Source organism: Furipterus horrens, unplaced genomic scaffold (assembly GCF_987537825.1).
Source record: "Furipterus horrens unplaced genomic scaffold, mFurHor1.1.pri manual_scaffold_8, whole genome shotgun sequence".
NCBI lineage: Eukaryota > Metazoa > Chordata > Mammalia > Chiroptera > Furipteridae > Furipterus > Furipterus horrens.
This window is the reverse complement of record NW_028327178.1, coordinates 20,102,292-20,129,321: the sequence shown is the minus strand read 5'-3', so window position 1 is coordinate 20,129,321 and position 27,030 is coordinate 20,102,292. Positions and strand designations below refer to the sequence as shown.

The 27,030-nt window shown below is 43.2% G+C and overlaps 1 protein-coding gene and 1 long non-coding RNA gene across 4 annotated transcripts in view; one reads left to right on the top strand and one right to left on the bottom strand.

Annotated features, from left to right (window-relative positions):
* SLC14A1 (solute carrier family 14 member 1 (Kidd blood group)) overlaps nucleotides 1–22,731 on the top strand; it is a 45,544-nt gene extending 22,813 nt beyond the window's left edge. Inside the window, exons 5-11 of one of the 2 annotated variants that reach the window (XM_090285572.1) lie at nucleotides 211–400; nucleotides 6,443–6,571; nucleotides 11,454–11,646; nucleotides 14,652–14,799; nucleotides 14,992–15,126; nucleotides 20,097–20,146; nucleotides 20,663–22,731. In XM_090285572.1, the coding sequence (XP_090141698.1) occupies nucleotides 211–400; nucleotides 6,443–6,571; nucleotides 11,454–11,646; nucleotides 14,652–14,799; nucleotides 14,992–15,126; nucleotides 20,097–20,146; nucleotides 20,663–20,836 (1,019 nt within the window). In that variant the 3' untranslated portion in view covers nucleotides 20,837–22,731. Of the gene's footprint in view, nucleotides 1–210; nucleotides 401–6,442; nucleotides 6,572–11,453; nucleotides 11,647–14,651; nucleotides 14,800–14,991; nucleotides 15,127–20,096; nucleotides 20,177–20,662 lie in introns of those variants that run through there. The other variant, XM_090285571.1, reaches the window with a different exon arrangement.
* LOC150002611 (uncharacterized) overlaps nucleotides 529–27,030 on the bottom strand; it is a 65,955-nt gene continuing 39,453 nt past the window's right edge. For both annotated transcript variants that reach the window (XR_016512709.1, XR_016512708.1), the window contains one exon: nucleotides 529–821. This is a non-coding gene — a long non-coding RNA (uncharacterized LOC150002611). The remainder of the gene's footprint in view (nucleotides 822–27,030) is intronic.

The window sequence follows — 27,030 nt, the reverse complement described above, 5'->3', positions numbered from 1 at the left end:
TGACGCTTTCTGTGGCTGAGGTTCTAGTAGGGGTAGTGTAGGTTGAGCATGAAGAAACTGGGTGCTACTAAAGGGGAAAGTGTTCAAAGAATATAAAAATAAGTTTCACCTTCATCAGAAGGTATTTTGATTATTTTGCTCAAGAGGGCCCTAAACTTAGGAAGGGGTGCCGAGCGGCTTTCTTAGCTCTGCCTATCTCATCTTTTCCAGACAAACCCCTAGTGCTCCAGTTCTTCGACTGGGTTCTTCGGGGCCTATCCCAAGTGGTGTTCATCAGCAACCCCATCAGTGGAATCCTGATTCTGGTGGGACTCCTGGTCCAGAACCCCTGGTGGGCTCTCACTGGCGTTGTGGGAACCGTGGTCTCCACCCTGACAGCCCTGCTGCTCAGTCAAGACAGGTAGGCGCATCCATCCAAGATGCTCTTCTAACTTCCAAGGACACAGGAGCCAACCAGTGGCTTTGGGCAGCCCTAATAAAGCCCCACCCTCCCCAGGAAAAACAACCTTTATTCCACAGAACTCTTTATATTTGCTTTTACTGAAAGGTTGGGGTATCGTTCATTCACAGTACCTGAATAAGTAGCCAGTCTGAACAATGCCAAATTCTCATACATGTACATGGTAATCAGAGCTAGGCTACAAGTAGATCCCAGGAGAAATTCTAAAGGGATCTTCTTTAATAATCGATCAGTTATTTATCTTCAGCACTTTTTTTCTTTGGGCAAAAATGCGTAAGTTCATGGAAAGTCCTCGAGGCTTAATAATCCCCTTTACATCTTGATTCCATGATTCATTAAGGAAATCCATTCTGTTCAGCTTCTAGAAAGATGAGTAGCCACAAATTCCAAGTTAGCAAGTTCTGATTTAAGTAATGTCAGGATATCTTCTGAACTACATGCTAGGTTAGAAATAGCATCTGCTTTATAAATTGCTCTCTCAACTGTCTAAAATGTTTTATGGTATTTTAAAAAGTAATACATATAAGGAAATTGTCCATTTTGACAATTTTTGTCTCATTTTACAATAAAACTACTGAATTAAATGTGATTGAAATGCTAAAAGAAGAAGAAGAAATCATGAGCTGACTCTCACCAGGGGTATAGAATGTTCCTAACTAGTTCCTTCAGGGAGGTTTTTGGTCTTCCAGGTGTTCAAGGTCAATGCATAAACCCAGTGGATTGTCATTATACAACTAAGCTGTTGTAACTCTTACTGTGAATTGTTTAAGGAGATAGGTGGGGAGAGAGTAAGCAAATGCTCCACTTTTGCATCAGGTCCAAGAAGCCTGATTTGTTCTCTGTAGAGGGTGATTTTGTATCTTAGGTTAAACCCTATTCTAGTGCGTGTCCAGAAATGATCTTCCCACATTGGAGGTGTGGTCCAGGACTGTGACATATCAAATATTCCTTCATTTCTTTGCTCCAGTGAAAGCTGACCCATTTTTTTAAATTAGGTATATTTTAGATCAGCCATATTCACATATGCTAGTTTACAAAACTCTTTTCTTTTCCTCAGTCCTAAAAGGACCTCATTAAAATAGCAATCTTCTGTTTTAAGTGAATATTCATCTTCTCATTGCTTTAACCATGGTGTTCCACACCTTATAGACATTGCCATTAAAATTTTTGACCAAACTCAAGCATTAATTCTGAAAGTTAGTTGTTGAGAGGATAAGTCTTTGCATATGCTCTCCATTGTCATCATGTTTAGTCCCAGTTTCTGAAGGGCATTATCACTCCCCAGTTAGACCAATACAGATTATATCACCTCCCAAGTAGTCTGCAGGATTATTAAAGGCAGACAAAGAACAATTTGAACTGGGTATCCTTCCCCTAATGCTCTCACTAAGAGTGACATCATCTTGCTGATGCACTTGTGCCTCCTACTTCACTTAAAAACAAGCCAAGAAGGCGCTCTCATGCCATCCTCTACCACCTCCATAGTGTGGCCCACTGGCTGCATCCCCTCTCCCATCAGGCCCTGCATTGACCTCACCTACTCGCTTTCGGATCACAGCTGTGGCCCCATTTGGCCTTGAATGCTGGGCCCTTCAGAGTGCCAGATGTTGCCAATGGCTTCTGGTTTCCAATTATGAAGTGGGAACTCTCGTGACCAGAGTAGAAACTTTACTCATAGGACAACAAACTTTTAGAAGTGAGATTTGCAAGTGCCCATCAGTATAGATGGATAAAAAAAAGCTGTGGTGCTTTTACACAATAGAATGCTGCTCGGCAGTGGAAAGGGAAGAAATCTTGCCTTCTGCAGAGGCATGAATGGACCTGGAAAGTATTGTGCTGGGTGGAGCGGGTCAGTCAGAGGGGGACAGGTGCCATGTGATTTCGCTTATGTGGAGTCTGATGAACAGATTAAACTAACAAACAAAATAGAAACAGACTCAGAGCTCTCAGAGGGGAGGAGGTAGGGGGGCTAGATGAAAAAGGTGAAGGAATTAAGCAAAACAAAAAACTAACCCTCATTGATAGACAACAGTATAGTCATTACCAAAGGGAAATTGGGATGGGGAGGCATAAGAGGATAAAGCGTGGATAAATGGTGATGGAAAGAGACATGACTTGGAGTGATGAACACACAATATAAAGATGATATTATTGACTTGTACACCTGAAACCTATATAATTTTATTAACCAATGTCACCCAATAAATTCAATTTAAAAATATATAATATTATATATATATATATGTATGTATGTATTTTTCTCTGAAAATCCCCTAAATCTTGTGACATGCAGTTATTGGGCCAGACTGTCAACATAAGAAATGTCCAAACCTGTAAGAATTTTTATGAGGTTTTTTGAGCCAAATTGGTAAGCTGGGAAGCAAAATCTCAAGGGATTGAGAAAATGCTGAAAAAAATGGCAGCTTTACCACCTATTTTATACATCAGAATCAAAGGGGAAGATGTAACGGGATTACGTGAAATCCACTGGTGATAGTTCAGGAAGACAGGAAAGGCAAAGGGGTAAACCTCTGGGATTGGATAAAAAGTAAAATGAAAAGACACATACTTAACATGGTAATCATAACAATGAAGGGATTTGTGGTCTCTGCTTTGGTGCAGTGTTTGTGCCCTGAGAGCTCTGAAAAAGGGAAATTACCCTGATATTCCAAAGAAATGTTATTAGAGATGCAAAAAGACAATATACAGACTCAGTTAAGGTAAAGATTGACCTTTGTCAAGGAAGTTACCAACCTAGGACATGACCATACATCATGACTCACTTTTAATTAGAGAGTTTTAATTTCAGCCACCCTATATGGTTGCTTTAGGCCTCTGTGTTTGTAAGGCCACCATGTGGGCCTCCCATGAGACTGTCATGTTTAGCATGTGGCCCCGTTTTCATCTACAGGACAATAACACAACAGGCAACTACCGGGCCGGACAATATCATGACAGGCAGCTCCCTGGCTGAGTTATATTACAACAGGCAGCTACCCAGCTGGGCAATACCACAACAGGCAGCTACTATCATGAGAGGCAACTTCCCAGCCAGGTACTATCGTGAGAGGCAGCTACTATCACGAGAGGCAGCTACCCGGCCAGGCACTGTCATGAGAGACAGCAACTCTCAGGAGAGGCAGCCATCATCACAACAGGCAGCCAGTATCGCAAGAGGCAACCACTATCACAAGATGGAGACCCTGTCACAACAGACAGACACTATCACGAAGGGAGGCCACTATTATGAGAGGAAGACACTATCGCAAGGGGCAACCACTATCAAGGGAGGCAGCCACTATCATGACAGGCAGTGAGTGTCACGAGAAGAAGACATGAGAAGTGGCCAGCATTGCAAGAGTCAGCCAGTATCGCAAGAGGCAGTCACTATTGTGAGAGGTGGCCACTATCACGAGAGGCAGCGAATATCACCACAGGCAGCCAGAATCATGAGAGGCAGCTGCTATCGCAGGAGACAACTACTGTCACGAGACGTTGTCTCTATCACAACAGGAAGGCACTATTGTAACAGGCAGCTACTAGCACAAGAGGTAGTCTCTATCACAACAGGCAGTTACTATCTTGAGAGGCCATCACTACCACAAGAGGCACCCACCACGGCAAGAGGCAACCACTATTGCATGAGGAAGTTGCTATCGCAACAGGCAGCCACTATCACGAGAGGAAGACACTATTGCACCAGGCAACTACGATCACGAGAAGCAACCACTATTGTAACAGGCAACCACAGTCATGAGAGGAAGATGCGTAGTGACAGATGGTCACTATCACGAGAGGAAGGCACCACTGCCAAAGGCAGCCACAGCCACGACAGACCTCTACTATCACGAGAGGCAGCCACTATCTCAACAGACGGCTGCTATCAAAAGAGGCAGCCACTATGGCGACATGCCTATACTGTCCCAAGAGGCAACCACTATCACAACATGCAGCTACTATCACGAGAGGCAGCCACCGTTGTGACAGACAGCCACAGTCATGAGAGGAAGTCGCTATCGCAAGAGGCAGTCACTATCACAAGAGGAAGACGCCATCACAATAGGCGGCCTCTATTGCCGCAGACAGCTGCTATCACAAGAGGTGGCCACTATTGTGACATGCCTGTACTGTCTCAAGAGATGACCACTATGGCAACAGGCCTCTACTATCGCAAGAGGCAGCCGCTACCACGACAAGTGGCTACTGTTGCACGAGTTGGCTTCTATCACAGCAGCAAGACCTTATCGCAACAGGCAGCTACTATTGCGAGAGGCAGCCATTGTTGGGATAGCCAAACCACAGTCATGAGAGGAAGACGCCTTCGAGACAGGAGGTAACTATCTCAATAGGAAGACACCATTGCAATAGGGGGCCAGCCTGCAACAGGCCTCTGCTATTGTGATTGGTGGCTGCTATCGCAACAGGCTACCGCTATCGTGATGTGCGGCTACTATTGCGACAGGCGACCGCTATCACGATATGTGGCTACTAGCGCAACAGGCGGCTGCCATCGTGATGGGGCACTATCGTGATGGGTGATTACTGTCGAGACAGACAGCCGCTATCATGATATGTGACCACTATCATGAAAGCCGTCAGCTATATTCAATCATTATCACGACAGACGGCCGCTATCGCGATTATGCGGTTGCTATTGCGACAGGCTACCGCTATCGCGATATCCGGCTGCTATCACGATATTTGGTTGCTATCGTGACAGACGGCCACTATCACAATAGGTGGCTGCTGTCGCAATAGATGGCTGCTATTGCGGCAGACAGCTGCTCTCACGATATGTGGTCACTATCACAATAGGGGCTGCTGTCATGACAGGTGGATACTATCACAACAGACTTATGCTATGGTGAGATGCAGCCACTATCTTAACAGGCAAACTACTTTCATGAGAGGAAGACACCATCACAACAGGTGGTCACTATCGCGAGAGGAAGGCACCATCGCAACAGGCAGCCACTGCCTTGGCAGGCCACTCCTACCATGAGAGCCAGCCATTATTGCGACAGGTGGCTACTCTCAGGGGAGCTGGCTTCAAGACATCCTGACAGGCAGCTACTGTTGTGAGAAGCAATCACTATTGCCAGAGGCAGCTACTATCTATCATGAGAGGAAGACACTATCGCGAGAGGCAGCCACTCTCTCAAGGGGCACCTAGCCAGCCGGGAACTATCCCGAAAGGCAGCTGCTATCACAAGAGGCAGGTACAGGGGCTGGACTGTGTCACGACAGGCATCTACACAGCGATTCCCATGATAGGTAATAATAGTAAGGGGGGGAATACAATATGGTCTTGAATGGGGAGGAAGGAAGTGAGGTTAAATGCTGAGAAGAAAAAGGGACCCAAGAACAATAAGGTGCTATATATGCACCTAGTTAAATGGAGTATTTTTTCAAGTAGAAGAAAGCAATTGTTTTTCTTTGCAATAACTTGGAAGTGTATATTTGGAGACAACAAAATGGAAGCACAGGCAGATGAAATATATGCTCAGTCGGAAGGTTAATGTTTATAAGATCAATACACTATGAAAGTGAATTTACATTTCAAGAATCTTACATCTCTCACCAAGAAAATCAAACTTCTGAAACAGTTTCATCTAAAAGCTTTATTCAAGTCAGAGGCTCTTAATGATTTAAATGAAATAACAGCTTCCCAAAGGAAAGCCTAAAAGGAAACAACCAGTTGCCTCGCAGGTTTTTCTTTCTCCCCTAGATGCTATAGTTCTATCTTTAGCTATGATGCCTCTGTAGGGGTTGTTCTATGTGCACATTTATATATTTTTTCTACATAAGTTTTACTTTTTTATGTTTTTATTAGTATTTGGCTTCTATAGACTTCAAAATAAACTTCTAAATATAATATCATTTTCTATTGTGAATATGATTGGGAATTTACAAGTGTCATTAATGTGAAAGTTCAGCCAATATCCACCCAGGAAATGTCCATGCTGTGTCTCCCGCCCACAGGTCAGCAATTGCAGCAGGATTGCATGGTTACAATGCCGCCCTCGTGGGAATACTCATTGCTGTCTTTTCAGACAAAGGAAACTATTTCTGGTGGCTGTTATTTCCTGTATGTGTTATGTCCATGACTTGGTAAGTTGTACCTGGTCTTCAAAATGTTTTTAAAAAATTTATAGTTAGCAGCAGGAGGAATGGGGAGTTACTACTGAATGAGTACATGGTTTCCGTTTTGCAAGATGAAAAATGTTTTGAGAAGGGATGGTGGTGATGATTGTACAGCAATGTGAGTGTACGTAGTACTACTAAACTGCACACTTTAAAGTAGTTAAATAGTAAGTTTCTTTCTTTAATTATATTTTATTGAATGTGATTTTTCCCCCTTAGCTCCCCCTCCACCCAGCACCCCCCACTCCCTCAGGCAATCCCCTCACCATTGTTCATGTCCATGGATCATGTGTATAAGTTCTTTGGCGCTTCCATTTCCTGTGCTGTACTTTACATCCCCAGAGCTCTTCTCCACTTATTTGTGCTTCTTATTCCCCTCACCTCTTCACACATTTCCTACACTCCCTCCTATCTGGCAACCATCAAAACACTCTCCATATCCATGATTCTGTCTCTATTCTCGTTTGCTTAGTTTATTCTTTAGATTTAATTGTTGATAGATTTGTATTTTTTTGCCATTTTTATGTTTATAGTTTTGATCTTCTTTTTCTCAAATGAGTTCCTTTAACATTTCGTATAATCATGGTTTGGTGATGATAAACTCCTTTAGTTTTTTCTTGTCTGGGAAGCTCTTTTTCTGCCCTTTGATTCTAAATGATAGCTTTGCAAGGTAGAGTAGTCTTGACTGTAGGACCCTGCTTTTCATGACTTTGAATATTTTTTGTCAATCCCTTCTAGCCTGCAAAGTTTCTTTTGAGAAATCAGCTGACAGTCTTATAGGAACTCCGCTGTAGGTAACTATTTGGGGGGGGGGTAACTAACTTCTCTTGCTGCTTTTAAGATTCTCTCTTTATCTTTAACGTTTGGCATTTTAATTATGATGTGTCTTGGAGTGGGCCTCTTTGTATCCATCTTGTTTGGGACTCTCTGTGCTTTCTGGACTTGTATGTCTATTTCCTTCACCAAATTAGAGAAGTTTTCTGTCATTATTTTTTCAAATAGATTTCCAATCTTCTTTTCTTTTTTTAAAAAGATTTTATTGATTCATTTTTAGAGAGAGGGGAAGGGGGGAGAAAGAGAGGAAGAGAAACATGAATGTGTGATTGCCTCTTGCACAGCCCCAACCAGGGACCTGGCCCATAACCCAAGCATGTGCCCTGACTGGGAATCAAACCAGCAACCTTTGGTTCACAGGCCAGCACTCAATCCACTGAGCCCCACCAGCCAGGGCTAGATTTCCAATTTTCTTGCTCTTTCTATTCTCCTTCTGGCATCCCTATGATGCAAATGTTGGACCTCTTGAAGTTGTCCCAGAGGCTGCTTATACTATCCTTTTTTTTTTCCCCTTGTATTCTTTTTTCTTCTTGTTCTTTTTTTTTTTTTTCTTCATGTCTCATATGATTTATTTGATTCTTGGCTTCACCCACTCTACTGTCATTTCCCTGTAAACTGTTTTTTTACTTCAATTAGTATATCCTTCATTTCTGACTGGATCTTTTTAATGCTGATGAGGTCCTAAGTTCCTTGAGCATCTTTATAACCAGTGTTTTGAACTCTGCACCTGATAGATTGCTTATCTCCATTTCAGTTAGCTTTTTCTGTAGTTTTGATTTGTTCTTTCGTTTAGGCCATATTTCTTTGTCTCCTTGTTTGGGCAACCTCCCTGTGTTTATTTCTATGTATTAGGTAGAGCTTCCTTGACTCCGTGTCTTGGTAGTGTGGCCTAATGTAGTACATGTCCTGTATGGTCCAGTGGCACAGCCTCCCCTATCACCTCAGCTAGGTACTCGAGGTGTGCCCTTGTTGTGGGCTGAGTGCACCTCTATCTTGTAGTTGAGCCTTGGTTGCTGTTAGCAGATCAATGGGAGGGATTTACCCAGGCCAGTCAGCTTCAAGGATAGGCTGTGACCACTGATCACCAACCTCCGCCCTCCATGGAGGATCAGCTATGCAGGGGCAGGGTGTGGTGCTTGGACATGGTCTGTAGCTGTCCACTGAGTGCATTGGTCCTAGGTTTCAAAGGTGCTGCAGCCCCCACCTGTGTTTTGTCCATGGCCACACTGCCTGAGCTATAAAGCAATCTGAGGTGGTTGAAAATTGTGCTGGGCTTAGAGATTCCCAAGCAAAGCCAAGCTGTGAATCTAGGCTGGCTGCTGCTGAGGTCAGCTGTTGCTTACTTGAAAGGATTCAGGAAATTGTGCAGCATGAGCCAAGACCAGCTATTCATATGAAAAGCAGCTTGGGTGGGCCCATAAATTGGGTGGGGTGGAGTCTCTGGGGATCTCCAAGGCAGGTGTTAACCAGGTTGATGGAGTCTCGGATATAGTTCCAGCTTGCCTCCCTGTTGTTCTGTGTGGGGAAGGTTAGAAAAGGGACAGTGGCCTCTGCTTGCCTTGATGTGAGCCACTTTACTTCCTCCCTTTGTACCACTGGTGCCCAGCAGTTTCTTCCATTGATTCAATCCCCACTGGTTTTTGCAGCTAGAAGTTGTGGGGATTATCGTCCTGACACTGGAACCCTAGGCTGGGGTCCTGGTGTGGGGTTGGGACTCCTCACTCCTGAGAATCACTCCTGAGTATCCCTCCTGAATTTTTATTCACCACACATGAGTGTGGGACTAGCTCAATTTATGTCTGCACCCCTCCTATCAGTCTGGATGGATGTGGTTTCTTTAATTCCATAGTTGTCAGGTTTCTGTTCAACTCGATTTCTGATGGTTCTGAGTGATGGTTGTTCTGTGTTTTAGTTGTAATTTTGATGTGTTTGTGCAAAGAGGCAAGCCACATCTGCCTACCCCACCATCTTGACCAGAAGCCACCCAAAATTTCGTGTTATATATATATAATACAACTTCTAGAGAAATAATTTATTTTTTTCAAACTGTAAGAGACTTATTTAGAAAGTCACTGAGGTAGAAGATATTAGTGGTAGGAGGAATTGGCTCAGGAAACAAGTTACAGAGGCAAAAGAAGAACCTTGGGAGCTTAGGAGAGGGGATGGCAGTGGTAATGTGCCTGGTGAAGGGGGAGGGGAGGGGAAAGGCACGGGCATGCTCCCAGGAGGGAGAGTGAGAAATCGGTTTTTTAAATTTAGATTCAGGTTGTGTTTATTGGAGAAAGGACACATTAAAATACACTGATGCATATGGCCCTTGTCATCCCCTCCCCCACCCTCCTACCTCTCCCCTATTCTGATGTAATTGCTCTTGGTTGGGGTTGTTCCCTGGGCTTTGGGAGGGTTTTAGTTTTTGTTTGTTTTTTTAATTCTCACCTGAGGATATTTTTTCATCACTCTTTTAGAAAGAGGAAGGGAGATAGAGAGAAACATTGACGTGAGAGAGAAACAGCGATTAGTTGCCTCTTGTAGGCTCCCCAACCTGGGATTGAACCCGCAACCTAGTTATGTGCCCTAACCAGGAATCGAACCCACAACCTTTTGTTGTATGTGATGATGCCCCAACCAACTGAGCCACATGGGCCAGCGCCTGGGCATTGGGAGTTTTAAAGGCTCCCAGAGGGTCCTAAAGTACAACCAAAGTTGAGAACCTCCCACTATGTCAATGGTCCTCAAATGCACACACTATCAGAATCACCTGCAGGGCTGGTTGAAACACAGACTGTTGCTCTTCTCCCCAGAGATTCCTATTCAATTCATCTTAGATGGGGCTTGAGAATTTGCATTTCTACCAAGGTCCCAGATACTGCTGTTATAGCCAATCCAGGGATCCCAGTTTAAGAACCACTGTGACTCTATGAATCCCCTTAAAAAAAAGTCTTTACTGAGGAGTGATCTCAGCATCGTGGTGGAGTGAGAAAAGATTACTGAATTCAATTCCTTTTTAAAAAAAAACAACTGAATTCTTCAAACTAGTTTCTGTGTTGATAATATCTTAAATCCTTTTTTGGAAGCAAGTATTTCCTTCTTACTGTAGCATATTTAGAATATAAAATACTAATATCCACACAAATGAGAGTAAAGCCCACTGTGGACAGCGTTAGCAGGAAAGCCACCCGCCCTGGCTGCACCTGCAGGTGTGTGGAGGAGAACCTGCCAGCAAAGCCAACCTGCTCAGGAGGAAGCTTCCAGCCTGCTCAGAAGAACAGGTTCAAGGGCAGGAGTCATTGCCTGTGGATGCTCACCACACCCCCTCCCACAACCCATGAAATCTTAGTGATGCCCCTTGATTCTGTCAGCAAGTGAGTGCACAAAAGTGTCCCAGAGACCAACTAATCCAATCCCCCAGTTTATAGACAAGGAAATGGAGGAGCAGCGCCTTGGCCAAGGTCACACAGTTAAACTACTCAAGGACTTAAAACTCTGCACCCTGAGTTTAGGTCCTTTTTCATCCAGCCCACATCACCTGTATTCTCCCTTGAATAATTGTTTATCTTTTTAAAAAAGACGTAGACTAAAGACTTGCAGAGATGAAAGACAAGTTCAAGATGGCAGTTGCCTCTGGTGGGGAGGGAAGGGCATGTGACCAAGTAGGTTACACAGGTGGCTTTAACTGTGTAGATATTTTATTTCATATGCCTTAAATATTTCAAAAAATATTTTTGAAACCTAGATTTATAGTTCACTGTGAACAGCCCCAGATATAAGTTTTGAAAAGCCAAATAAACTATGAGTTGATGTTTTGACTTTATGTAAGAATTATTCTATGGTAGGATTTATCCCCAGTGTATTTGAATTTTTTGTTTGTTTGTTTGTTTCTGTGAAAAATTTTCCAATACAGCTCTTTAGGGACATACTTTACGATGAAACAAAGGCTTTCCATAGTATAGAGATTCAGTTTGTCAACATGGCTGTCACATGCATATTCTTCCATCTGTTCTGTTGTTGTTTTCAGTCCACTTTTCTCAAGTGCATTGAACTCCGTGTTTGCCAAATGGGAACTCCCTGTCTTCACCCTACCCTTCAACATGGCAATAACCATGTACCTTTCGGCCACGGGACATTACAATCCGTTCTTCCCAAGCAACTTATTCTCACCTGTGACCTCAGCTCCCAATGTCACCTGGTCTGATCTCAAAGCCCTGCAGGTAAGATACACTATCTCTTCACCTTCCCCAGGCTCTGGAAGACACCCAGTGTCCTCCTGTTTAGTCATTGATGGGCATCTGAGCCTTTTAGAGACTCACCTCAAGGGAGGCCTTGCTGTCTTCATCTTGCCAGCTAACGCATTTGTTCCGCTCCAAAGCTTTAGGCTCTAAAATATTTTTTTTTTAATGACTGTTTGGTCAAAGCTAAATTTTCCCCTCTTTATTTAAGAGCTGCAGTGCTAATGCCAGAGTATAGCTCCATTGGAAATCAGACACTCCATTGCAAACTTGGCGCTTGTTTGGGTAGATAGGATGGGGGCCAGCTGTTGATGCAGGGACCTCCAGCCTGGGGCTAAGTCCTCGATAACCTGCCTCCTCCAATCAAAAGACCTGGCTGCTTACTGTTATAACCACCGCAGAACTTCTCCGTTCTGCTTTTCTTATGGTCATCTCACAGAATGAGTACAATAATTCAGGGTCTTCAAGCTTCAGTAGGAATCAGAATTATTGTTTTTTCAATACCAATAAAAGCACCATCTCAGACTCCCTAAATCATAATCTCTGGAGGGTGGGGCCTGGAAGACTGTATTAACAAGATCCCTAAATACTTGTCATGTGGGCCAGAATTTGAGAACCACTATCATAGGCTGTATACTATGTATGTCATTACAGCTGTGCATAGAGAGAACACCATTTTTAAACACCTGGTTAACCCAAATCAAGTTCTGGCTCTTCCTATTGGTGTTTTTTTTTAATAAATCTCTCTAAGGTTTCCTTATTATTAAAAACAAGAGAACACTTGAAATCAGGATAAAACCAAAGAAACCTTACCTATCTCAGGTGGAAAAGACCAGCTTTCCCACTACCAGGTTATAAAACACATTTTGCTGTCCTGTGTGCTGCACAATCAAAACATATGAGAAGCTCAAGTAGTCTTTTCTTTAGCTTCTTGCCCAGAAAATGAATGGGAACATTTAGAAATAACTCAGAAGAAAAATCAAAAATTTATTATAGCTCCCCATAAAAAATAATATTATAAAATAGTATTTATTGATCCATCTAAAATTGCACTGTCCAGTACAGTACCTGTTAGCCCCATGTGATTATTTTAACTCAAAGGTACAATTAATTAAAATCTAAATTTACAATTTTGTTCCTTAGCCTCATTAGCCACATTTCAGGTGCTCAATAGCCACATGTATTAGACAACAAGATAGAGAACACTCCAAGGTCATGGAAAGCTCAGTTGGACAGCGCTGATCTGAGGAAGTGACGGTCTTGTCTTTCCCCTTCCTCTGAACTACCATCTCAGCATCAGCACACATCTCACCCAAACCCCTCACCTCCCTGGCTACATGAGGATAGTTCTGCGGGATGTGCCTGTGTCAAGTTCTCTCAGTAGAAGAAACAGGAAATGATCTTGTGTAGACATGAAAATCCAGCATGGGCTGGAAGAATTTAAGGTCCGTCTTAGTGTAGAATCAAACTCAAAGAATATGGCTCTGTGCACTGAGCAATGGCCAGACCAGCAACTGGAAGCCGGCATTACATCCAGCCTAATGCATGAAGGTAGAGGACACCTCCTTCGTGCCAAAACTGGGACTCCCTGTATCAGAGTCATTACCCCCTGAAGGTCCTTCATATGATCTGGGGAAGTCATCTTTTTTTTTAATCCTCACCCAACGATATATCTATTGATTTTTAGAGAGAGGGAAGAGAGAGAGAGAGAGATATCCATCAGTTGCTTCCTACACGCCTCAACCAGAGATCACACTGACAACCTAGGTATGTGCCCTGACCAGGAATCGAACCTGCAACCTTTTGATGTATGGCATGATGCTCCAAGCAACTGAGTCACCCAGCCAGGGTGAAAGGCATCTTTCAGTAACTGCCTTGGTCATAAGGAAACTAACATGACCAATAGTACCTTTCTTGGCCCTACCAGAAGTGTTGTTATAAAGAATTATCATTTGTGCCCAGGCCAGATGGCTCAGTTGGTTGGAGCACCATCCCATACACCAAAAGGCTGCAGGTTCGATCTTTAGTCAGGGCACATATCTAGGTTGTGGGTGCAATTCTTGGTCGGGGCATGTACGGGAGGCAATCGATAGATGTTTCTCTCTCACATAGGTTTGTTTTTTTTTTTTTTTTTCTCTCTCTCTCTCTGTACTCTCTCCCTAAAAATCAATGAACATATCCTCAAGTGAGGATTTAAATATTTTTAATTGAAAAAAGAAAAGAGAATTGTCATTTGTTAGTTCAAATCAAACTCTGTACGTTAAACTGCCATTCTATCAACACACTAGCTGAATTCAGGCCTCAGCCAGAAAGTGAAATTGTGACCCTTATATGTTTTCTTGTGCTTTGAGGACTGACAGTTGTTGATACTAGAATAAGCTAAGGATATCTTGGTTTAAAGTAATACATATTCTCATTAACAACGTAAGTGTGAATAGGGTCCTGATTCACAAACTTATCAATAACAGCTTCTGAACGGTGGAAAAGGTAACATGACTTTGGGCCTCTGGCCTTAGCATTAACCACCAGATTTCATGGGAATAATAATATTTCTATGGACTACAGAGACGTGTGGATGGACTGGCCTCAGCACTGATGGACAGCTGAAAGCAATGGAAGCACAGCTGTGGTCTCTGCCGTCCTCACGAGGAGGCATGAGAAATCCTCACAGTGGTGACAGTGAGAGCACGCTGGGAGCTTAGCCATTACCAAAGTCAAGTGTCAATGCCAGCGGGAGAGCCAGGGAGTAAAGGGGGAGTTTTGAGAAAATAGGCTCTGTGTGCACCAAGGAGGGGCTGGCGTATCTCCAAGGACAAAGTAGAAACATGACAGATTTTTCTGTAAAGAAAGAGAATTTTTAAAATTAATAACACTGATCTCAAAGATAGATACACTAAATCTAAAATTACTTTGTATGGGCTTGTGGGTGTCCTGTGGGCTTCTGTCCAGTTGTTTTAATGACTTTATTTCCTGAATTATTTTTGCAGCTATTGAGATCCCTGCCTGTGGGTGTTGGCCAGATATATGGTTGTGACAATCTGTGGACAGGGCTCATTTTCCTAGGCGCCATCTTCCTTTCCTCCCCACTCATGTGCCTGCACGCTGCTGTGGGATCGCTGGTTGGGATGGCAGCAGGTAAGTGGGCACTGAGAGCACCTCCGGCACCATATGCATTGCTTCAGGCAATCTTCTATGCTCCAGACCGTTCTCAAGGTCTCTGCTTCCAAGGGACCAATGGGAGTTCTCCATTGCTTCCACCACCCCAGACCCATTCCAGAGCATCCTGCCTTGCGCTGCAGCTCTGACTCCTCCTGTCTTATCTAACAGCACTCAGCCTTTCAGATCCATTTAAGAACATCTACTTTGGACTCTGGGGTTACAACAGCTCTCTGGCCTGCATTGCAATTGGAGGAATGTTCATGGCTCTCACCTGGCAAACCCACCTCCTGGCTCTTGCTTGTGGTGAGTATCCCATGCACCTGGGGGGAGGCTTGCTCGAGACTGTGGGATCAAAATCCAGGACAAACAGTAAAAAAGGACTGCATGAGAAATAAGGGCTGGGGTTCTGGTTTGGGACCCGTGCTATCTAAGCGTGTGCCCAGGGCAAGTGGCATCCCCTCTCTGGGAGTATTCAAGCCGGCTCTGCCTTGCTCGGTGGTTATTGAGCCAGGAGAGCCTGCTGAGTTGTACTGCCAATATGTGTATGTTGGGAGATAGAAACTCAACTAATCCTGTGTTCTTCGTACTAATCATTTGACTCAAGAAACTAAAAGGAAATAAGCTAAATACAGAGCCATTTCCCCTGGAGAATCGGGTAGAATTTTGTGCCAGGACCCTTTGAGAATCACATTAATCCAGCTCTTCTCAGGCTTGAAGGTGCATCAGAATTACCTGGAAGGTTTGTTCAAATGCAGACTGCTGGGCCTACGCTCACACCCTAATTCACTGTTAGAAGTGGAGGAAGGAGTTTGCTTTTGAAACCAAGTGTGAGGTGGGACTGTTGCCCTGGGGACCACATTTTGTGAACTGCTGCATTAACCCTGTACGACCCCTGTATTCTAGCCAGAGCTAGAAGGGGTTCTGGAGAGCTCCACTCCATCCTTCTCATTTTACTGTTGGGGTACTAAGGCCAAAGGACATCCAGTTAGGTTAATGTCAGGTAAATGCAAACCCAGAACGCACATTTGCTAACAACCTGAAGAGTTAGGCCCACTACACTGCTCCGCTTCCCTGTAGGAGCGCGCAGGCCTGAGGTAAACACAGGCTTCAAGTGATTAGGGTTTGAAAAGCTAAGGACTTCTCACGCTGGTGTAAGGGATGCTTCACTTCCCACAGCCATGACGGTCCTAATTCACTACTCTTAAAAGCAAAAGCATCTAAGATAATATGCTAGACTGAAGGGAAGGACACTCCCTGGAGGACAAAGGGGTGAAGAGATAGTGGACTGTACAGAAATTACTTCAAATCTAATGGAAATACAGTATTCCCTCACTTATCGCGGGTATTACGTTCTAGACGCCCCCGTGAAGTAGGAACCCTACATTTATTCTACACTCTTAAACCTACATAACTTTAACAACATACATAGACAGTACTGCAAAATCCCGCGATATAGCGAAAAATTCGTGATAAATAATTAAATATAATATTTTTTTTAAATCCCACGATACAATGAGGCCGCGATAAGTGAACCAGTATTTGTCTAGTCAGTTTATCACCAGACTGGTCAATCCAAGGTGTCTAAGTCATTCTTAAAATGGCAGACCACATTGGGCAATTGGTGGGATGGGACCAAGGATTTCTAAGGCCTCGTTCAATTTTTATTTCCTCGTGTAGGCGGCCACTTATGTCTTTTTGCCAGTTTCTTTGCAGTTACACAGCTATTTTCCCTAATAACCTTGTCCAAACTCTTTGCTCATTCTACCATATTTGTTCATAAGCTTAGGGCAAAAGAGAAGGCTACAAGAGATTATATGGCCAGTTGAGCTCAGCTACATTAGGATCTTTATTCTGAGACTAGTTTGAGGTTTCAGACCTTTGTTTGGAGTGCATACCTTTATTTTTCTGGGTTGGCAGCAGCAGCAAGTACATATTAAACATTCATGATACAACCCAGACTAATGAGAGCTAGGAATTTAGATTCCTGGTGGTTCCTGTGCACAGAGAGATAGTTAAGGGCAGAAGCCAGGTGAGTGAGGAGCCCACGGGAGACCATCTAATGTTTATAGCAGAACAAGGAGACATCTACAGTACCAGATACTTGGGGGAACACTGTAGTTCAGAATCATCAAGAAGCACCTCCTAGAAAACCTGGCTCTTCCATAAGTCCTAAAAACTGAGAGGAGAAATTCTCATTGATGGAGACCGTGGTCTGGGCTACAGGCACAGCCTGAATGTGTCCTTAAGGATTAAGCAGAAACTATTTCAGTCACAGGAGCTGTTGACGAAGTCTTGACAGACCATGGACAGGGATGAAGCCAAAGCTGTTTGCAGATTTATTTCCCCACAGCAGGAATATCTTCATTACTTTCTTTATTATAGAAGTAGCACTGGCTTATTGAACAAAACAAAACAAAAATTCACTCAATACAGAAGAATATAAAGCAGACTGATAATTCTTCATCCTACTCCCCGGATAGAACTTTTTTGCCTCCCTCTTATAAGAACCCTGTGATTACATTAGGTCCACTTGAATGACCAAGGATGACCTCCTCATCTCAAGATTTCTGATTTAGTCACTGCTGCTAAGTCCCTTCTGCCATGTAAGGTAACATATTCACAAGTTCTAGGGATTAGGACATAGACATCTTTGGGGACCTTTATTCTGCCTACCACATCTACCTTCCTTGGAGTAAAGCAAATCGTCTTTACTAGTTTAGCGTGATGGTTAAGGCAGCATATTCAATCAGTTAAGAGCCCAAATGCAGGAGCCAAAATTCCAGCTCTGCCACTTTTGATTGTAAGATATGCCAAATTCACACCACAAGGCCGTATCAATTTCCTTGCCACCAGCAGTGTGTGAGTGTCTGTTTCATCCACACTGGGTACTCTCAGTGTATTTCATTTTAGACATCAAGTTTAGAGACAGACCTCCAACCCCTCTTGGAAAGCAAATATCACATGTCAAACACCACAGCAAGTTCCAGCTTGCCCCACATCACCCTGATACTGTCAAACAAAAACCGGCCTTGTCAGCCAAGGTAAATAAACAGCAGGCATTTATCACAGAGGCGCTCTTTCATATGGCTTTGTCAGGAAAGAAGACTTGGCAAACTCTGACAGGCCTGGCAATGCTGCCTAACCTACCTCTAAACCAGATACTCTAGGGCCAGAGAATTCTTCAATTTTGTTATTTTATCAATTCAAACTGTAAAAACATTTTGTATCTCTTTTGCATGGCCAAGGTATCATAGTAGGACTCTGTTGGGAGGGACAGTGTGAAGAGCAGAAATCCAGTCTTCCCTTCCGCACTCAAGGGCCTTTTCTCTCCCTCGACTATCCAGAATGCTGTCAGGGGTGTCACCTACAAGCCATCACATGCAGACTTTCACTTCCAACGAAGGCTTTCCCAGTCCAACTCAGCAAGTCTTACTGAATGGGCAGCTGCTGTTGGCTAGTCTGACACTCACTGTGGAGAGAAAGGCAACTTGGAATTGGGGATCCCTTTGCAACCGTATAGCAGTATGAGACTTGAACACCAAGACTGTGCCTTAGAAATGCAATAAGGTCTCATGTGCTCAGGAAAAGTGTCATAGAAGAGCTGGCACTCAAGAGAACAAGGGCAGAGTGTCCCAGGTGCTTAACAGAGGGCCAGGAAATATTTGTTGAGTGAGTGAAAAGGAAAATAAAAGGAAGGAAATTATGGAAACCAAGCTGTTACACCCTTCTGCTCAGAGTAGCATCTCAATCCCATGGCGACAGGGTTGAGTAGACAGCTGTTGTTGTGGAAATACATGATTTCATCTGAGATTCACTACCTCCTTGTAAAGCACATCTCCAAATTGCCTTTTTACAGACAATGTAACTAGATTCTGAGAAGTTCAGTGATTTCCTGTTCAACAAACAAAATGGCAGAGTTGGGATTTGAAGTCCAGACTGTTCCCAAAGACAAGTCTTTCCCACCAGCCTGAGACAATTCAGATGTGAAATAGTTAGGTATACTGCTGAACAAAAATGTCAGTATAAAAAGACAAACTCTTGATAAAAGGATGGAAATGAGGCTCATGGTGTTCCTCCTGCCATTTCCTGTCCCGCCCCCAAGATAGCTGATGAGATTTCTCATCGGATGGAAAGACGAGGTGGTGAGCTTGTCTAACTGTGCTGGTGGCCCAAGAGGCTGGGGGGAGATCTGTTGAGGTCGTTCTTCAGGCTGCTTCCCTGAGCCTCCTTGAGCCCCCTCTTCAACCAAAACTGAGAAATATATGATTTGCTAGTTTGAGATCTTTGTTTTTGTTTTACATTGAAAGTCACACATACACTCAAATTACATACTCTTCAGATTCCTACTCACCCAAAATAAATTTTAAAATAGCATGTTTATTCATTGACCTGTATGCCAACCTTAATGGTACTTGGAAAAATGTTATTCTGGGGAGGAATCCCAAGTTTGTGTTCAGTTTTCTGCCGATCTCTGAGTTACTACTTTTTGTGTTTCTTAACACCATGATTTTTTTAAATAAATTCATTAATTTAAGAATCCTAGATATAGTCAGGTACAGTATAGAAATCGTACTATCTCAAGAAACATTTATAAGTTTCATTTTAATTCATCTACACTTGGATAATATAACAGGGAAGTTTATTTGCTGCCCTGGCTGGTGTGGCCCAGTGGACTGAGTGCCAGCCTGTGAAACAAAAGGTTGCCAGTTTGATTCCCAGTCCAGCACATGCCTGGGTTGCAGGCCAGGTCCCCAGCTGGGGGCATGTGAGAGACAGCTGATCAATGTATCGCTCACACATTGATGTTTCTCGCTCTCTTCCTCCCTCCCCTCCCCACAAAAAATAAATAAATAAAATTTTAAAAAATAACAGGAAAGTTTATTTGCTAAGGAAGGACTTTTCCTTGAGTATCAATCAACAAAGCAGCAACAAAATAGTAACCACAGAAAAGCAACCTTTTACTGAGTACTTACTGTGTGCAAAGCCCCAGCATTACTCCCTTCATGCTGACAACATCCCTGTGAGAGAAATATTCTTATAACCTCCCTTGTACAGGTGAGGAAATGGAAGCTTAGAGTGGCCACCAAGCTCCTAAGTGGTGGAGTCTGGATTTGAACCCAGAGCTGCTGACTCTGGACTCATACTTGTAACCAGGGTGCCGGGCTAGCTGGAAAAACATGGATATTTACATTCCAGGATATTTATACCAGAAGGCAGTCTTTTCATGACGAAGGGAAGCCCACCGAGCCTTGTTCTGTCTTCTCTTTTTGTAGCCCTGTTTACTGCCTACCTCGGATGCAGCATGTCACACCTGATGGCTGTGGTGAGTTTGCTGTAATCTTGCTTTATCTTCAGCATGATTGATCGGTTTTCAAGACTTACCCTCAAGTTGCTTAGCATCTATTGGGAAGACAGAGTGAAAAGAAGTAAAGCAAGCAGAGTCTAAGGCCTAGTCTGGGTGAAAGGGGAGAGCAGTCAGTGTGGGCTGAACTCATCAGAAAAGGCCTTGTGGGTATGACAAGTGGTCAGGAGCCATGGGTGGCTTGCTAAATGTCATCTCTGTACACCAAGTATCATCTTTCCACATCTGGTGTAAGAAACCTGAATGTGTGTGAGGAAGGAAAAGATATACAAACCAGGCCTATAACCAACCACCTTAAAAAATGGATGATGACATTTCTTCTGCTAAATGCCCTGAGATCTCAGACTCAGTCTCTGTGGGCAAAGGCAGAGTCCAGAGCAATGGCAGAATGACAACAGAGTGACAGGTGATGCTTTGTGAGCATTAGCTTTCTGACAGGGTCTCAAAGGAGGATGTGGCTTGTCTCTTTTTCCTTAGTTTGGATTGCCATGTTGTACCTGGCCCTTCTGCTTGGCCACAGTACTGTTCCTCTTGCTGAACACGAACAACCCCAACATCTACAAGATGCCCCTCAGTAAAGTCACTTATCCTGAGGAAAACCGCATCTTCTACCTACAAGCCAAGAAAAGGATGGTCGAAAGTCCTCTGTGAGAGCAACCTTCATCCCCAGCCGTGGTCACAAGTCATTTCTGACTAACTGCCCAGTTGGCTTCCAGGGCCTCAGCAAACCATTGTTTTTCACTAGTAATCGCTTACCTACTAACCCATCGGTGATCTGTCCTTATGTTCATTTTGTGGTTATCTTTTAGACTTCAGGAACATCCCTAAACATGTGAGAGACACATCCATGTGCTCTTTCTGTGGAATTTTAAACCCTTATGGGGGATTTCCGGTCAAGATGGCGGCATAGGCAGACATGGCTTGCCTCTTCACACAACCATACCAAAATTATAACTAAAATATAGAATAGCCATCACTCAGAACCATCAGAAATCAAAGTGAATGTAAGTCTGACGGCTACAGAATTAAAGAAACCACATCCATCCAGACTGGTAGGGGGAAATGGATAAAGAGATGAGGGGATTAAGAAGTACAAATAGGTAGTTACAGAATAGCCATGGGGGTGTAAAGTACAGGATAGGAAATAGAGTAGCCGAAGAACTTAAAGGCATGACCCAAGGACATGAACAATGGTATGGGAATTGCCTGAGAGAATGGGGGGTGCTGGGTGGAGGGGGCAAAGGGGGAAAAGTTGGGACAACTCTAATAGCACAATCAATAAAATATTTTTAAAAATAAAATAAAAAATAAACACGGGGCTCTGGCACTAAGACTGTAATATATTTATAAAGACAAAATGCTCCAAGAGAAAGAGGAAGTGAGATTGGAGCTAATTATTGATATTTATTGATATTTTTGATGTTTAGTTGGCTAGATGATGTTAACAGTATTAAAAATTAAACTCTGTAAACCAATGAAGTCTTAAGGGGATGGAATTCATGATTACAAAATCTAAGTCAACCCAGAATCCTGCGATAAGCAGTTTGGCTCATGAAAAACAGCGTAAGCCACACACTGCAGCTGTGGTCAACGTGGCAGGCGTGTGGCTGGTGGCTGAGCCCGCTCCCAGCCCCTCAGCAGGATGGCCGCGGTGTGGCCACTGCACTGCCACTGCGTGTACATGACACTTACGGGAGGCAAGGTTGGCGTTTTCCAAGCTGACAGAGCTGCAGTAGGGAGAAAGGGCTTTTGTCAGTCAAAATCATTCTGTATTGTTACTTTTCTTAGATTGCAAAGGATTTCTTTAGGTAGAGTTTATCATTTTCTTGTGGGAATGCCCCCTTCAGTGTGTATCAATTCAGTATTTCAGGGCATGCAAGATGCAAAGCTGCAATCTTAAAGGTTTTTTCCTCTTTGGGTTTGCTGTGCTCGGTGCAAAATATACAGTTTGCTGAGTCAGTGAACATAAAAAAGGAAGTAAACCTACAGATAGTTTAGGGAGAAGGTCACTGCTTTATTTTCTCAGGAAAACAAACATTGTTCCAGTTTAAAAACCCTGTGACCAAAGCCTTTTGAAACCACAACTGTGCAACTGTCATGGAATCACATAGATTCCTGTGGAAAAACTAAAATTTCAGTGTTTGAACTGAAATCTCTCTGGTTAGGGAATTTGAAAAATAAAACTTGTGAGGGATGGGGTGGGCAGCGACTACAAAGCAAGCATAACCAAGGGTAACCAGGAGTCAAGAGCCTGGCAGTGGGTGAGTGAACCAGAGACGTCTAAAATGTCTCCAAGCCCCTCTTCAGAATGGAGCTTTATCCAGTGTGCTAATTACGAACCTTCTCCCCGTGTGCTCACACAGACTTCTAAAAACCTCGTACATTGTCTAATTTAAATGGTATTGATTTTCTCAAGCTATTTTTGTTACTAAGCATGAGCCTAAAATTGTTTTTTATGAATTTTCTTAGAAAGCACTTGTATTTTTTCCTGTTGTTTATATAACAATTTCTATGTAAGAATACAAATAAATTATACCCACAAATCACTGTTGTGTAAATTTTGTTTAAAAGTCATACATGCCCTTTATAGACATTGTGTATACTAACAATCACATGTGGAAGTATGTATTGCTTGTATCTCACACTACTAGAATCCTGTTTCTTTATTATACTTTGTAGAAGCATCAGAGTTATATCTGAACAAAACCTGTTCAGTTTCTTTCATATTTATGGGCTCATCCCCTAGGGTATCCTCTCAACTATCATTGCTCTGCTCACTCAGGGTTGAGAAAGGATTACCAGGGACAGTTAGTTACAGATGTTGAGGGCGTGCCTGCTACCACTAGAGATGAATATGCTGAGAGCAGCTTCCGTGCATTCGCAGAGAGGCCCTGGGCCTGCCAAGGCTGATGCTGGGCCCCTGAACGCCTCAAGCCAGCTCTCTAGCACAAGCCATGTGGCCTGTGCTTGTCTCTGCCACCCGAGCACTTCTCTTCCACCTCCTTTGATCCACAGTTAGCATACTTCAACGAAAGCATGGTAAGAATGGAAATGTATTCCAAGTTTTAAGAACAGCCCAAACCGAAAACAAACAGAGGCCACAATGCGTTGGCCCATTGCAGTGCCCTCGGTCAAACAAAACTTCCCCTGTATATTGTTTCAAGATATTAAATTCACGAGAATGATCTGGTCATTAAATGTCCCCTTTGGTCTGAGGTAGAAAATAGAGAAAAGGTTTTGAGACTCTTCTGCCAAAGACCCCAGACATTGTACGTCTCCCTTGTGGGAGTTCTGGGTGCAGATTTGCTTGTTTCCCATGACACCTGATTAGCATGGAATATGTTGAAACAGAAGGATAAGTTCCACAGAAGAGGAGGATTTTCCAAGGGGCTTCTTACTGACAATCTTGCTAGAATATTTTGTAGTTGTTGAGTACACAACAAGGTTTGATGCATATGAATGTTTTCAGCCTTCCCCCTTATCTAACAACTACCTTCCAAAAGGCTTTAATCTTTAGTTAAATTTCCTTGAACGTGCATTGACAACCCACAGACCATTGAAAGGGTTGTAGCTTCCATGCTAGAGTTCTATTTGCTAAAACAACCAGCAATGTAGATCTTGAAGGAATCTTAAAAAATAAATAATAGACTTTTAAAGAAGTGAATATAAGTCCTATAAGAGTCTACTTTCACAGTTCTATTATTAACTATAAAATACATACAATAGATCAGAGCCAGACATATGCAAAATCATCAAAAAAAAAAAAAAAAAGACTACTCCCAGGTCTGACCTTAACCCTGTTAAGTATTAACCAAGTAGATGTTAATGTATCTAAAGCAAACTTAAGACTGATAGGGTAGCATATTAACCACTGAAGCTTAGGAACTGGAAGCGAGCATTGGCAGGGGTCTTCAGCACTGGGGTGGTGGCCCAGGAACGGGTGTCAGGGGAGATAGATCTCTGTGGTGGGGATTGTGGTTTAGCAAGTTTAAACATTTAAATCATGCAGTCATTGCCCCTCATCTGCTCCTGTACTCACAGCTATTTGACTTTCTGTGTAGATTTGCCTTCTAGAGGAAAAAATATACTTATCCATACAAGTGTCTGGTCCTCAATAGTTCCATTTCTCATTTTAATTAATAATTGAACTTTGATTCATAAGCCTTTTAAAGTTTTGTTTGCTCCTATATGCCACCAAAAGCCCAATCGCTGCATAGTTATCCAACAAAGTTAAACTTCTGAGACTACAAAAGTGAGTGAGATAAGGAGTAGTCAAAGGTAGTCAAGCATCCCTGAGAATGTCATGTTTAGACTGAGACCTAAAGAAGAGATCAGAGAGGGACAGGTGAAGGATGGATGGAGCAGTGTTCTTGGCGGAGGAAACCTCGTGGATAAAGGCCTTGAGACAAGGAGATTGACTTTCAAAGAGCAAGAGAAGACTGATGTGGCTGGAATACGGTGAGTGAGAGGGCATTGGAGTGGACTCAGGAAACCAATTCAAAGGCATTGCAATAGCATGGGAGAGAGGTGGTTGGCTTGGACTCCAGCGGTGGCAATGGGGACGGAGGGAGGTTTATGGGTATGAGAGTACGAAGTGGAACCTTAGTACTCAGTGATGGATTGATATGGGAGGTGAGGGAGAAGAAGTTACCAAGGATGACTTCCTGATTTCTGGCTTGGGCAACAAGATAGATGGTAGTTACCACAGTCAGATGGGAGCACTGAAGAGTGATTTATGCTACATATTCTTCCTGGCCAGTTCCATCTATCTTGATTTTCAGTCTAGATCCTGGATGGAAGCTGTCTGCAGGCACTATTCCAAAAGCGCTTCCTCAATTTCAACACCCCCAGGACAAAACTCAACTTCTTCAACTATTCTGCCAACCATACAATCCAGAAACAGTGTGACACCCTTGACTTCACTCTCATCTCCAGGCAATAGCCACAGTCTAAGCATTCTACCTCCTTCATAGCCCCCATTCATTCACTCATTGGCAAATACTTACTGAATGACTATTTATTACATAATGGGAACTGGGACTATGGTAGTGAATCAAACAGTCACGGACTCTTCCCTCACCAAAACTTAACAAGGTGAACTACCAAGTAAGTGAGCAAATGGAGTAGTGTGATGATGAGGCTTAGTAAGAGCTAGCCAAGCAACAAGGTTGAAGGACGAGTATTCCAGTGACTTCTTCTAAGAAACAGAAGACGGGAACATATCATTAAATACCAGACAGCCATGCTAAATAGAATGTTTTGGGCAGTAAGTAACAGAATACCTGTCTAAAAGTGCTCTGTCCAATAGTAGTTTCAGTCCTAAAAGTAGGAAGTTCTTATCCTGGTTTGGTGCAGCTCCTCAACAATGTCATCAAGGATGCAGTCTCTTTCCATCTTCCTCATTATTCTCAGCATCCTCAGAAGACTCCACTGTCATCCTCAGGCTCGTTTCCTCGTGGTCTCTAAACAGCTGCCTTCATTACAGATATCACATCAGGAAGGAGGAGGCAACAAGAATTGCAAGAGAGTCATTCTATCATCTCTCTATCAGGGAGGAAAATCCTACCCAGAAGCTCTTCCAAAATATGTTTATTTATGTCTTTTTTGGCAGAACTGGGGGTCCTATGGCCATTCCTGGCTGCAGAGGAGTCTGAGAAAACATGCATTTAGTATTCTCAGCCTCTACTGTAGCAAGTGAGCTCTGCCATATTACAACCAAAGCAGGATGAATGGCTATTGGACAGGCAGCCATCATGCCTGCCACAACAATATATGGTACCTCCATATACTGTACAGCACCTATGTGCCTTGGTCACACTGGATAGTCATGCAGTGACAGATAAGTCTGTCTATTGTGGGATTCACACAGAAGGTTGGGACAGAGGCCTAGACCAAGATATTTTACAGTGAGATACTTTGTGGAGTACTTACTGGAATATTCCCAGAGTACTTTAGAATAAGCCAGCTTCATACAAGGTTTTGTAAGCAAAGGGTGAGACAGCTGGTGATAATGATCAAAGCAAGGGAAGTTTAGGGTCACTTTATGTTCTAATTAGTCCTCTTGATGTAACATATGAAGCCTCTAAATCATTCCACATTGGAAGGCCCCATTGAAAAGAGTTGAATTTTAATTCAGTTCCAGCTCAACGAAGCACTGAAAATGAATGTCCAACATATTCTGTTTCGTGGTTCCAAATAAACAACAAGAAAGCCAGTTTCCTCCTTGGGTTGGGTTCATTGGATCCCAGCCCATAAAATTTTGAATTATATCACAATAGCATGCAAGGGCTTGAATGGAATAAAATGAAGCACAGAGGAAATTTGGCACAGAGCCAGGAAACCTGGCTAAAGTTAAGTCTCTGAAACACAGAAAACAATGGCAGCTAGGACACGAGTTTGTGACCCAAGAGCAAGAACATCTTGGGGAAACAAGAACACACATAGACCAGCCATAGTAGTAGCCAATCCAACAGGGAGGCCTTTCTATGTGCTTCTGGGGACCTCCTTTAATCTCTACACCTGTCTTATTTGTCTCACCTCTGAAGTTCATGTTCCTCATGGACAGTATCCTGTCACCTACAACCCTGCGCCTCCCTGCCCATCACAGGCTCTGAGGCACAGAACCCCAGTAGCCTGAGAAGACTCTTCTTCAGCATCATGGATCTGATTGCTCAGTACGCTTGCCAGACCAATTGTTCAAGTTTTTGAATATCACCGTCATGTACATTTGGTCAAACAGTTCAGTGCAGATAGACTTTGCATGCCTAAAGCTGGTAGTAATTTAACGCAAAGCATTCTTTCTTTCCAGGTTGCAAGGTGGCTTCTCAGGAGCCAGGACTCAGCAG